The sequence below is a fragment of the Drosophila suzukii genome, chromosome X (assembly GCF_043229965.1).
Source record: "Drosophila suzukii chromosome X, CBGP_Dsuzu_IsoJpt1.0, whole genome shotgun sequence".
In the NCBI taxonomy this organism is placed as follows: Eukaryota; Metazoa; Arthropoda; class Insecta; order Diptera; family Drosophilidae; genus Drosophila; species Drosophila suzukii.
In genome coordinates this window covers 19,210,548-19,223,878 of record NC_092084.1, presented here as the reverse complement: position 1 = coordinate 19,223,878, position 13,331 = coordinate 19,210,548, and the positions used below count along the sequence as shown (strand labels likewise).

The following is a 13,331-nucleotide window of genomic DNA, read 5'->3' as shown; positions in this document are numbered from 1 at the left end:
TTGATTCAATTTTCTATAGCCTTAGCACAAATTTACTCTCATTTCAGAATAATATTTCTTGTTGTATGTTGATATGGTAATAAATGGTTATTTTCAAACCCATTTCAGTGGTCTGATCAATATAGTTTTTTGGGATCCCCACCTGGACTTCTTGAGCACATTCCGAAAGCCCTTGACGTCGTGCTTCAGCTTGTCCACGATCTTCTTGGAGGCACTGTTCTCGCTGCTGTCGCTCTGGTGCACCTGACCCTGGTGATGGGCTGGGTGGTGATGCGGATGTGCCGCCGCATAGGCCGCCGCCTCCTTGTCGCTCTGGGCCTTGGCGTACTTCTTGTTCACGCAGCGCACCTCCATCAGCCGCTTGCGACCCAGGGTCTGCAGGATCTCCTGGGCGTCGGGATAGTCCTTCATGGCCGCCAGGACATCCTCGCGGGACAGGGAGAAAAGCTCCGAATAGCCCACGGACCTCACATCCGCCGTGCGTCTGTAACAGGAAAAAATTGATGCAAATTAGTACTATAAATCACAACGCATACATATTAAATTGCCTTAGGACTAAAGTTAAATATTTATTGTAACGCACATTTCAGTACATAATTCGAACATATCATAACAAGCAATCTGAAATCAGAACATCAATAAATGATTGGCGTTAAGTGGCCAAAGCTTTTATATTGTCATATATGCTTGCCCTAAATTTCAATAAACTAAAGTTGTTTTAATTGATTTTCCCTATCTAACATCAAAGTGTCGAAGTGCAATAAGTTATTGCATACTAGTCGACACCTCAACAAGTGATTTAAAATAATTAGATGCTTTCTGTGGCATCAAATAAATATGAATATGTTGTGTAGATAAGCAAAATCAATTATTTGCTTGCAATGTTCAGTGACAAAATTACAAATGATATTAAATTAGACTGGACATTATATAAAATGAGCTATCAGTGTTTTTTCATATACAAGATAATATTTAACAAATAATAAACTTAACAGAACATCCTAAATTTGTATCTAGAACAATATCTTCTAAGACAGTGGGTCATATAAATATGCACTCACTTGTTCAGCCCGTCCAGATTGAGGATGCCGATCTCGCCAAAAAAATCGCCTGCCTTCATGGTGGTGAGGACCTTGCCCGTCTCGCTGAGGACCTCCAGGATGCCATCGGCGATGATGAACATCTCACGGGCCACCTCGCCCTTCCGGCAGATGGAGTCGCCCGGCGTGAAGATGTAGGCCTTCATCTTGAGCACGAGATCGTGAAGGAACTCGGGCTGGCACTCTTGGAAAATGGTCACCTTCTTCAGCACGCTGAGGTTGACATGTAAGGCCAATTCGGTTTTCAGCTTGTCGGGCAGGAGGCCCAAGGCGGTATTGATGTCACCGCCACCCTGTATCCTTCCGCGGGACCAACTGTAGTCGTACCACCGCAGCACGCGACGCTTCATCCCCCCGGGCACCTGCAAGGATACGGTTATGGGTTGGCCAAATTGACAGGACACTCGTCCTTGTCCGCGTACTCACCTTGTGGTGCCGCATATACGTCTTGGCCCCATCCAGCAGGCGCTCGAACTCCAGGCGATTCGCATTTCGGTTCGTTATCACATTGCCCACTTGGCCCACAATGGTGGCGAAGATAAAAACACCAATCAAATAGCTAACGATCGTAAAAATATATCTGCAAGGGAGCAATTCGGGGAGTGGCAATCAATTAGCAGGGCACAAAATCGAACTAAGTGTCGTGGAGTAAGAGGGTGGTTCAATTCAATTAGAGAGGCTTTTTCTTAAAACACTTAAGATACATTATCGAATTTTTGAAATGTTGTCCAAATAAGTTATATATAAGGTAAGTTAGAAATTGTTTGAGCAAAAAATATTGTTTTTATTTTTTCAAAACTTTAAAAAACACATTAAAAATAGTTCAATACTCCTTACAAATTCCAAAAAAGTTTTAAATCTCTCAATATTTACAAATTGTTTATTGTAGAGCCCATATTCTATCATTGAACCACTCATTTTCTCTTTTTTCAACACTTTTTGCAAGCTCAATCAAAGTTTTCGAAAGCTCATAATGAGTTGAATAAATTGAAATTGAAATTATTTAAATTTTCTTTTGGCAAGTACACAAATATCAATGAAACTGTTCTAGGCTGTCGCACGCTTTCGAAAACTTTGATGCCAAACGCTTTTTGGGGGCAGAACGCAACAGATAGATTGAGAATTATAAAAGTAGAACACCAAGGCAGACGATTCGGTGGACAGCCCCCAAACAAGTTGCATGATATTCGCTGAATTTGATTGATCTTGCTTAGTTGCTTAGTTAGGTGGATTTAAGTGATGATCGTACCCATAGCTAGAGCCGAATTGAAGCAGGCGCGATTTAATGCCTCGCCTCGGAATTGATCGAGGGCCGTCCACCGAAAAGTTCGGTCTGATTGGTAGGTAATATGGTAATTGAAGACAAGAGCAGAGCCCCCAGATTTTCAATATACACTTAAAGATTCACATGTACTCATTCGTACTCACTCTGCATTCGTCTCGGGCGTGGGCAGGTCCCCAATGGTCGTCAGTGTCAGGGTCGACCAGTACAGGCTGCCCAAATACTTGCGCGTCAGGGTGGCATAGTCCCCTGGTCGATACGGATAGACCCAATCGCCCTGTGGATCCAAGGAGGTAATTGGGGGGATATATCAGTTAAATTGTAGATGTTACAACTTAAACTTACAATATACTTAGGGATTTAACTTATACTTCGGGCATTCAAACCCCTAAATTTTCTTTTTATGCCAATTTTCGCGAAAAAAGTGATGTACCCCCTTACAAAAAATGCAAAATTTGGTCAAAAAATAAATTTTCGTTAAAGTAATAGGGATCGTTAGCATATCTAGCAAGCTGCTCAAAACACTCGGTCTTTTAGCTGTACTCCTTGATTTGCCTAAACTACGATTAAGAAACCGGAAAAAAATGTCGAATTTTTGACTAAAATCTGAATATCCTATTTTTGACAAATATCGGCATACTATTTTTTCGGCCTAAAAATGCAGTTTTTTGGCTGCCATGTTAAAAATAAAAGTCAGAATGAGGAATGACATACCTCGTTGAGCTCGTTGCTTAATTTGCAATCGATTTGCATTCAAACCTGAAAAATTTCCATTTTTGCTAATTTTCGCAAAAAAAAAGTGATGCAATCCCTACAAAAAATGCTAAAATTGGTCAAAAAATAAATTTTCCTTAAAGTTATAGGGATCGTCAGCCTATCTAGCAAGGTGCTCAGAACAGTCGGTATTTTAGCTGTACTCCTCGATTTGGCAAAACTATGATTGAAAAACCGGAAAAAAATGTCGTATTTTTGACTAAAATCTGAATATCCTATTTTGACAAAAGTCTGAATACTATTTTTTCGGCCTAAAAATTCAGTTTTTTGGCTGCCATGTTAAAAATAAAAGTCAGAACGAGGAATGTCATACCTCGTTGAGCTCGTTGTTTAATTTCCAATCGATTGGCATTCAAACCGGGAAATTTTCAATTTTTTTCAATTTTCGCAAAAAAAGTGATGTACCCCCTTACAAAAATGAAAAATTTGGTCAAAAAATAAATTTTCGTTAAAAAGATTGCGATTGTTAGCATATCTAGCAAGCTGCTCAAAGCACTCGGTCTTTTAGCTGTACTCCTCGATTTGGCAAAACTACGATTGAAAAACCGGAAAAAAATGTCGTATTTTTGACTAAAATCTGAATATCCTATTTTGACAAAAGTCTGAATACTATTTTTTCGGCCTAAAAATTCAGTTTTTTGGCTGCCATGTTAAAAATAAAAGTCAGAACGAGGAATGTCATACCTCGTTGAGCTCGTTGTTTAATTTCCAATCGATTGGCATTCAAACCTGGAAATTTTTCATTTTTTCCAATTTTTGCACAAAAAGTTATGTACCCCCTTATCAAAATGAAAAATTTGGTCAAAAAATAAATTTTCGTTAAAGTGATAGGGATCATTAGCATATCTAGCAAGCTGCTTAAAACACTCGGTCTTTTAGCTGTACTCCTTGATTTGGCTAAACAACGATTAAAAAACCGGAAAGAAAAGTCTAATTTTAATCCATATAACTTCTCTATTATAAATATATTGTGGCATACTTCAGAACACCTTTATAAGAGATTTCGAAGTCCAAAACATTTAAATATCTTTTTAAAGATGAACGAAAACAATCTCTACAGTTTTATTTCATTATTTTAAATTTAATAAATTAAAGTTATTAAATGAATTTAACAAAAAATTAAGCAAATTTAATAAGAAAAACAGTATTTATATCCTAAAAAATATATCCTTCTAAAATGTTAAATAGTAACAATATACTTATATAAAAAGGTTTTTTCAATTCTTTATTTATAACTTAAAAACATATATATGCATTAGTAAAAATATTTTCTTTACCTGAAAACCCTCCGCCTCGGAAAGTAAAAAATAGAAACAACCGAACCAGTGTGCCAGTATTAACAGGATATGAATTAGGTTAACAACGCGCCATAAATTTGGCCAAACTGTTCTACTTTCTACGATGTAATAAAATCTCACAGATCGATAAACCTGCAAAAGGCAAAGTGCGGCAAATTAGGACCCATATTGATAATCTCAATTCGCTAATTACTGACTTTAAAAAAGCGCGTAAAACGCAAGAGCGGATGTGTGCCCATCTTGAGCTGCAGCAAATCCAATGGTATCAGCGCTATCATATCGAAGATAAAGTCGCGCGAGTGAACATAGTGGCAGGCCAGCTTCCTGTCATCGTATACCTAAGGGATTGAAAATAAGTACAAGTCCGGGTATTACCCCATTCAGTACTTACCATTAGGCCCTGCTCCAGATAGCCTGTGCGTAATTGAACTATTATATCTAAGATAAATACAACATCTGTCATCGAATCGCAGATGAGCCAAAACGTGGGCACAGCTTGCTATACGAAAATATAACATAAAATACACAGAAAAATACAGAATATAGTTTGTTAAATATAAAATGTATATATGTATATCCATTGGATAATAAAATACCATAAAATAAAGAAGATCTTAAGTTTTTCCTAGCCAAAATCAACATGGCTAACCATTATTATATCAACATTAGTCCACCTTCTTTTCTGTGTAAAACAGAAAGTCACATTAAGTGAAAAAGGCCTTTCCAGGCAGCCTGTGCGCCTATTTTTATGGCCAGGTCAAGGGCAATTAAAACGGGAATGCAGTTGACAATTGCAAATGTGCGGGCTAGAAACGGGATGGGAATTGCGGCCTCAACTACAGGCTTTTGTGGCCGGGTTAAAGGTCACCACAGTCGACTTTGTTTACCCAACCGTAGCCAGTTCTAATCTGATGACAAACACCAGCTAACAGGGCCATAAGCAAACATTTGCCCAGGCCAGCCTGCGTGTCTTATAATTGAGTCATTACAAGGCAAAGAAGGGGAGCAAACAGATAAAAAAAAGGGAGCACTTTTTTGGACAGGTGACCCCTAGATGGTATTTCCCCCTCTCTGTGAAGGCCCCCTAAAAATGGTGCTATGCCCAGTCAGAGGTTCATTATATGGCGCCCAACTTCCATTACATCCCAAACTCTTTGGGCATAATGGCAAAAGGGTGTCGCCTTACACAAAGGACGAACAAAAGGCCTGACCGCTTCGCTTCTGAAGGGCAAATGGGAAAAGGTAAATGGCAAGTGGAATGTACACCATTGTAGGGGACGAACAAAAATAGCTGCTTATAAACAAAAAAAAAGAAAAGGAAGGAAAATGGAAGAAAACGCAGCGGAAAACTCACCTGCAGTTCAGGAAAGCTCTGCCTCACAATTAGGGTCCATAGATTATATAGAACACATACAGTTAACATCATTAACCAATAGAAGTAAAAATTTTCATCTGGATTAACAACAGAACGTCGTTTCTGCAGATAGCGTCGTCGTCGTTTAACACTCTTGTCGACGTCACCAGAGGCACTTTCTGAACCCGTATCTTCAACAGTTTCCTGGGAGGTAATTGATAATAAATTAAATGAGATTATCTCATATGCTCAGAATGCTTGAAACTAGGCAATGAAATAATTTAGTTGGCTACCTTATAATATATTTTAGTATAATTCAGGTATTTGTTCAACTATTTATACTTTTTATTTATAGAAATCTATTATAATATACTTTTACTTGCAAGTTTCTAAAAGTATGCAACAATTTTTTGTATTTCAGAATTTCCATGTATGTTGCATACTTTTGAACACCTTAATAAGTGATATCTAAATTCAGATATTTCAGTACCATCTATTACTTCTTATTACATGCTTTATGTATGCGTACTATATGATATGATATGTGTATGTATCTATTTAATTTAGATACTTTTAATAAACTTTAATAAAGCTATTATAGCAAAATATTTTCAGGGTGTTCCGAACTCAAGTAGGTGATTTTGAATCTTCGGATGCCATTTATAACCACCTACCTGTGTTTCGGGTATCTGTCTTGTCGAGAAACGCTTCAGGAAGGAATCTTCGCGCTTGAGCGGTGGTTTCTTCTGTATCGCCGATGAGATCTGCACGGTGGTGCGCAGCTTCATCCAGCGCTGGTTCGATCGTGTCCTGTTTTCGCATTAGATGGAAACAAGTTAGTTGTGGATATCTAACATAAGGCGTTTGCAAAGGGATTGTCTCACACAACGAACTACGATAGCTAACGACTACTTTAAAGGGTTTTAAAATGGGGGTCTTAAGGGGGCTAGAGCGCAACTGAAAAGATCATTCCAACTAAGCGTGCGCTCACGTTACTGGGGTGCGTTTTCTTTATTATTTACGTTTTTAGAGCGTAATCACTTACGTAACACGAAACATCAAACACTTACGCTAGTTGGTGATGACGAAGTAGTATGGCTACGGGTTACAGGTTACGGGTTACAGGTTACGGGTTACGGGTTACATATTACGGATTACGGCTATGGTTACGCATACTTAGTGGCAAGACAAACATTCATAGGAGAACCCAAAAGACCGTAACGCAAACGCACGCAACGGTAACGGTAACGCTAACATTAAGGTGAAACGGAAACGGAAACGCACAAACGCAACACGAGGGGATAGAGAGAGACAGACAGAGAGAGAAATAGATGAGGTATTTGTGCATGCAAAAAGTATATTGATATAGATATTGATACATATTTGGGCATGGGGATATGGTTTTAGTCACAGATATCTGGTCTACAAACGAAAGATGTGTTCGAGTCGCAAACGAAATCATCTCAAATCGAATCGAATCAAATGTAATCAAACGAAATAACAATCATAGGCGTTATGCAATCGAGAAGAAATGAGGAAAATTGCAATTGGAAAACAATTTTTAGCAGCAGCAGTAGAGCAGCGCAGCGAGACAGAGACAGACAGAGCGAAAAAGAGAGAGTGAGAGTGAGTGAGGTAGCGGAAGTGAGGAAGTGGAAGTGAGGAAGCGGGGTCCAAGTGGCCAAGAAAATTTCTGCCATCGATATAAATAGCTCTTGGCCTCGGGCGAAAAGTGTTAAATTGTCTGCCAGGTGAGCTTTTCTCGGCGAAACTGAAAAGTTTCTCACAATTAAAAAGAAATTAAAAGAAATGAAAAGTACGGTTTTTCTTCGGCAATCCGAAGCTTAGGGTACTCTGGCAAAGTTGATGGACTATATATAAATTATTCAAATCGGCTAAGAAACATCTCAGGCTTTTGCCGAAATAATGCCGGATAAAATTTTACTAATCTTAGTTTTTAAATTTAAATTTAAAACCGCAAATACATTAAACCTTTTTTTAGGTGCCAAAAAGTATGCAGTGAAAAATTACCCCACACCGTTTGGCGGACAATCGAAATAAAATGTATCATTGCATACTCTCAGGCAACTAAACAAGTGATTTAAAATCGCCAGTGGCATTTTAGTGTTTGCATTCCCCCGGAAACAAAACACACATTAATCACATTAATGTCTGGAAATCATTTATAAAGCTTAAAGAGCTGAAGCGTCATCAATCAATAACTATTGTTATTTTGGGTAATTTAACAAAAAAGAACGGAGAAGCGGACCGCCGAACAGTTTAAACCTATTCTTTATCATTCCCGAATTTGCCAGAGTATAGCTACGCACTACGAGTATATACGAACTCGATCTAGGACTATCGTACGACTACGTGGAGGGGGGGATGGATTGCGGGGACTTGGGGAATCCGGGGAGGGGAATCAGGTTTTACCACTTTAAACTTTTGCTCAAGCCGCTCAGGGTCGCCATTCAATCGTCTGTTCTGCTATAGCATCTAGTACTAGGTGTTTATTTGCATGATGTACACAATGGATGTGTCTATATAATATATATATACATTGCGTATGTACAGTTCGATTTTTGGGGGGTGTTGCTGATGCGTTAATTGATTTTTGGTTGGGCTTAATTTATGCACAATTATTATTCGCATTCAGCATAGAGAAATGCCATTCTACGGAATAAATGTTTTGTTTGTTTTTTTTTTGGTTTCGTTTAGGATTTGCTTTGTTTTAATTTCGGTATTTTTGTTTGTTTTCATTTTTTTTTTTTTGGTTCGATTTTTGTTTATTTTGATTTAGCTAGTTTTCATTGGTCTATTTACAGCGGTGGCTAAATTATTACGCATACGTCGTGTGGTACACGATGAGGTTCGAAAAACGAAAGCGATTTGGTAGCAATGCAGTTAGCTAAACGAAAGACAAATCAAAGGAAAACAATGATAGCTATAGGTGTGGTTGCCGTCAGTGTGTGAGTGTGTGGGTGGTTGTTTGTGGATGGTGTGTGTGTGGGGTGGGTGTATATATCTCATATCCCCCCACCCAAAGTCTGTGGCTTTTTACAGGGTGTTACTGGTGCCGGACCTGCGGCCCAGTGTCTGTGTGGTGTGATGCAGCTGCGGTTTTGGACCTCGGCTCTTCGCAAACGCCAAAACCCTACTCTATATATATGGTATCTATATATGTATATATGGTTTATATATCTTGCTGGTTTGCGGCCTATTCAAATGCAAAGCGCGCACATGCCGATCATCGTCATTATCATCATCATCAACAGCATGACCATCATCATCATAATCACAATCATAATCAAATCAAAAGCAGAACAAAGCTATGCGTATGTGTGTGTACTATCTGTATCTGTATTTGTATTTGTATTTGTAATTGTATTTGTATTTGTATTGGTGTGCAGAGACAAAACCGAGAAATCATAAGGAACGCAAGAGAATAAACTTACCAATCGGAATCTGGATCTGAAGCTCCATCTCCGATACGCGATTTCCTAAACGAGTTTCGAAAGTATTTCATTTTTTTTTTGTTTTTTTTTTTGGCTGTTTTCTTTTGTACTTTTATTTGTGGTTTATTTATTTTGTTTAACATATTTTTGTTTTGTATTCATTTTGTTTGACTTAATTTGTTTTGTAATGTTTTCGAGGAGGCAATAGTCAGAGAATTCGATAGAAATAGATTGGCAAAGAGAGAGAAAGAGATAGAGAGAGGGGGTGGAGTGGGTGAGAGTGAGAGAGACGCACAAACACACAGATGGAGAGAGACACACACACATATACAACTGGGTGATATGGGCCCCCTTTTAACCCATCAGTGCCCATCCCTAGCCAAGCGGAAAAAGGCTTGCTGCACGATAAGATTACCCCGCTCTATAAGTATACTACGTATATTACATGTACACAGTGGCGTATCGGAAAGGGGTTTTAGAAAACTAAGTATGATTATAATTAGATTGGTTACAAAGGAAGGTGTAATGATATTTATTTATTATTAACAAAACCTCATTTATATATTTTTTAAAGTGGTTCCTAAAGAATATAAAGAAGCTCTGAAAATATTTTATATTAAATGGTTAACTTCTGCATATATCTATTAAAAAACCCTTATTTATATGTTTTTTTTTAAGTGGTTCCTAATCAATATAAAGGAGCACAAAAATTTTCTATATTAAATGGTTCTTCTCTGCATTTATCATATTCAAACTAAGATTTCACCTATTGACACCTTAAAATTGTTAATAAATCACAAAAGAACTTTAATTAAACACATATATCAAGCAAAATGAAAACCCTAGATCAATGTAGTATTAATCCAAAAAAAACCCCCCGCGCCATACGCCACTGAATAAATGTATATAAATGCGTGTACGTGTGCGTATATCTGTGGATGACCCCATTGTTGTTTTTGGGGTCAGCTGAACCATTTGTGGACTTTCGATTTAATATAAATTGAGAATGAGCTTGTTAGTTTTGGCGCTTGCCAATTCCCCGTTTCTCGTTTTTCGATTCAATACGATACTGGTTCGGAATCGGGTTTGGGTTCGGGTTCGAAAAGGTTAAAGAGCTGGGCCCGGTATTAAATGGCATTCTTTATTGCACCACAAATCATCCAGCGAAATGTTAAAGGACTCTCCTGTTTGCACGTGTGTGCGAGTGTGTGTGTGTGTAGTTTGGACCATGTGTGGTCGGCTGAAAGTGTTATTGTTTAATGGCTGCATGATGTCCGATTTGGGGGCGCCTCGGGTTAACCGGCGATTCGGTTCCTAAGCCGGATTTCAATTAACGCCTCTGCCCGATTCACGGTTCTGAAGTTCCCTGTTTTTGGTTTTCGGTTATTTGGTTTTGTGGCCATCAAGCCGCAGGCCATGACCGTCCGGAATGCTAAACCATTGCGTTCGGTTCGGTTCGCCACTTGACTGACTGGCCGCACATGGCAGATGAAATAACAATTGAAAAATTCCGTCGAGTCATTGCCAGAGTTTCCTGGCCTCTCCTCCCCCTCTTCCAATCCATCGCCCTACTCCCCTGCCAATGGGTATAAATTTATAACGCCCTGGGGACACTTCACACCCGGCAAAGTATGCTACACTTTCTGACAGCCAGCTGGATTTTAAAACGTGCCAGGATGTCACGGAAATCTACGGATGCCCTCAACGTAATTGTAGCAAGAAAAATGCTGTTAGCATCATATTTTAAGTGCCATTTCTTTGAATGGCTTACTAAATGGGCAATATGTCGGACCAATAAAATCAGCTTCTTAATTTTAAATGGAATTATATATAAGTATATATACACTGACAAAAATAAATGCCTTAAAAATCAAAACTTTTAATGATTTTCTCTAATCCTTAACTAAGTAAAGTGTACTGGTTCCATAAACTCTATTACATATTAAAAAAAAAAAACTTTTTCCTTTGAAAATAATTTTGGCAAGTCTTTATGAAGACACAAAAGGTACGTATACCACATAAAACCGCTCGACAAAAATGTAAAATCCACCGAAAGACATTTCGGTGACACTTAAACCAGACTCCGCTCGTAAATTCCCCTGACTGCGAATTTTTGCGACACCCATCGAGCGTGTATGTGCCTTATTAGCCATGGCTAATACCCCAATTATTTGGGTCATCCTAGTTAATGAGGAACTTGAGCTTGCTGACAATGCAATAAAGACGAAAATATCGGTCGCCACCGGATGTGAGCCGCATTTCAAGTGCTTGCAAATCAAAACACAATTGCCGGATCGAACAAATGAATTTGATTGCGAATCAGAGTTGCTTGTAAGGGAATTACCTAACCGCAGGGACGGCGGCATGGCGGGAGGGGGGTATTAGGTAGGAGGCTCTGGGGAGGCGAAATATACATATACCGGAGGCCTCTCAGCTGCCACCGATGCCACATGCAGCCCTTTCGCCGGCCAAAAAACCAGGCAAAAAAAACTAGATGATGACATCCAATCGGTCCAAGAGGATGCATAAATTCTAGGTTACCATTGAGTGTATTGTGTTCACTTGGCTTCTACATAAATTTGCAATTTTCTAAATTCAAATTCTTTGTAAGTTGTCAGTCAGAAGGCAATTTCCCATTTTGCATGCACAATGCCGAAAGAGAAGCTGGGCGGTGGTGGTGTGCGAACTTTGTGGCATTGGCATATGCATAGGCGCAATGTGGTAGGTCTAGACCAGTGGCGTAGGCTGGAATTTCTAAAGGGGGAGGGATTCTTCCTTTAATTGCATCTTAGGGATAGCAGACAGTTGTATACCTATAAATACTTTAATATAGCAAAGAATTATTTAATGAGTGGGTAACTATAGATAGGATATAACATCGATATGTATCGATATATAAATATCCCAACGATTAATTGATAGCTCTTTATTAACACTATTCCTTTCTTTATAAAATGATTTTGAAATAATACAATAAGGCCACTTTGCAATATGGAAATAAGCACGGCCTTGTCATATTTTCGAAAAGCTATTTTCATTTCCCATATAAAGTATTGGGTTTTTGTTATCGATATAAGATCGATTACAAAAATTCTTCGTAAAATAAATATATCTTAGTCAAAATCTAGACCTAATTAACTCCACTAGTCTATTAAGAACCTAGTTTTTTGGCTTAGGGACCGAAACCCCCCTCGGCACGCCACTGTGTCTGTGTGTCTGTGAGTGTGTGTGCTGGTGTATTTGTGTCAAAAGTTCGCCTACATTGCAGTCAGCAGCTTAAACATATCGATTCAAACGCACACTGACAAAAGCCACTTTAACTTTGGCTGTTTGCTGAGATTTTTCAAGCAAAAGTTCCTCTTACACCCTTTATAAGCATGTGTGTGTTAGTGTGTGTGCTGGCGGGGGTATGTGTGAGTAAGTGTAAGAGTGTGTGTGTGTGTGTGGTTGTGTTGGCATCAACTTGTTTAGCTGAGGCAAACTTTTTAAGTTGCCCTCTGCCAAAAATGAACCGAAACTAGAACAGAAAGTGGTAAAATGTATACCCAGCCAAGAGACACCTCTTTCCCCATTACTTTCTAGTGGGTACAGTGTTACCTCCCCCTGCACGACCACGCCTGCCAACACACAGATCATATATCATGTGCATATGGGCTAATAAATGCAAGTTCCCGTCAAATTTATTAAATGAGAAAAGTCGTGGGGAGGTGTGTGCGGGGGGTGGGCAAAGTTTCCCAAGAAAACTTATCGAGGCTTAACTGTGGAGAAAGAGAGAGAGAGGGGCAATAGACACAGATCTGTGGAACAGAGAGTGGGAGTGGGATAGAGTTAGTTAGCGAACGGGCGAGCAGGCGGTTTTTTGAGTTGAGTTTTAGTTCAGAGTTGAGTTGAGTTCAGAGAGGTCTGGCATTCGATTACACATCAATGATATATGGGTTATATATTAGGTTACACATAGGTTCATACACTACGTTTTTCGGATTAGTACGTTGTTAGAGCGAGAGAGAGAGAGTGAGAGCATGAGAGAGAGAGAAAGAGAGAGGGCGAGCGATCGATGAGCGTTAGTGG

General features: G+C 39.0%; 1 protein-coding gene across 4 annotated transcripts in view; it reads right to left on the bottom strand.

Moving 5' to 3' along the window:
* Cngl (Cyclic nucleotide-gated ion channel-like) overlaps positions 1-13,331 on the bottom strand; it is a 56,610-nt gene that overhangs the window by 11,997 nt on the left and 31,282 nt on the right. For 3 of the 4 annotated variants that reach the window (XM_017068548.4, XM_070997757.1, XM_070997759.1), the window contains exons 4-13: positions 9,264-9,308; positions 6,483-6,618; positions 5,809-6,012; positions 4,846-4,953; positions 4,652-4,792; positions 4,434-4,586; positions 2,529-2,659; positions 1,527-1,680; positions 1,062-1,462; positions 143-484 (exon numbers count right to left, since the gene is read on the bottom strand). In XM_017068548.4, coding sequence (XP_016924037.2) covers positions 143-484; positions 1,062-1,462; positions 1,527-1,680; positions 2,529-2,659; positions 4,434-4,586; positions 4,652-4,792; positions 4,846-4,953; positions 5,809-6,012; positions 6,483-6,618; positions 9,264-9,308 — 1,815 coding nt within the window. Of the gene's footprint in view, positions 1-142; positions 485-1,061; positions 1,463-1,526; positions 1,681-2,349; positions 2,434-2,528; positions 2,660-4,433; positions 4,587-4,651; positions 4,793-4,845; positions 4,954-5,808; positions 6,013-6,482; positions 6,619-9,263; positions 9,309-13,331 lie in introns of all 4 variants that reach the window. The other variant, XM_070997758.1, reaches the window with a different exon arrangement.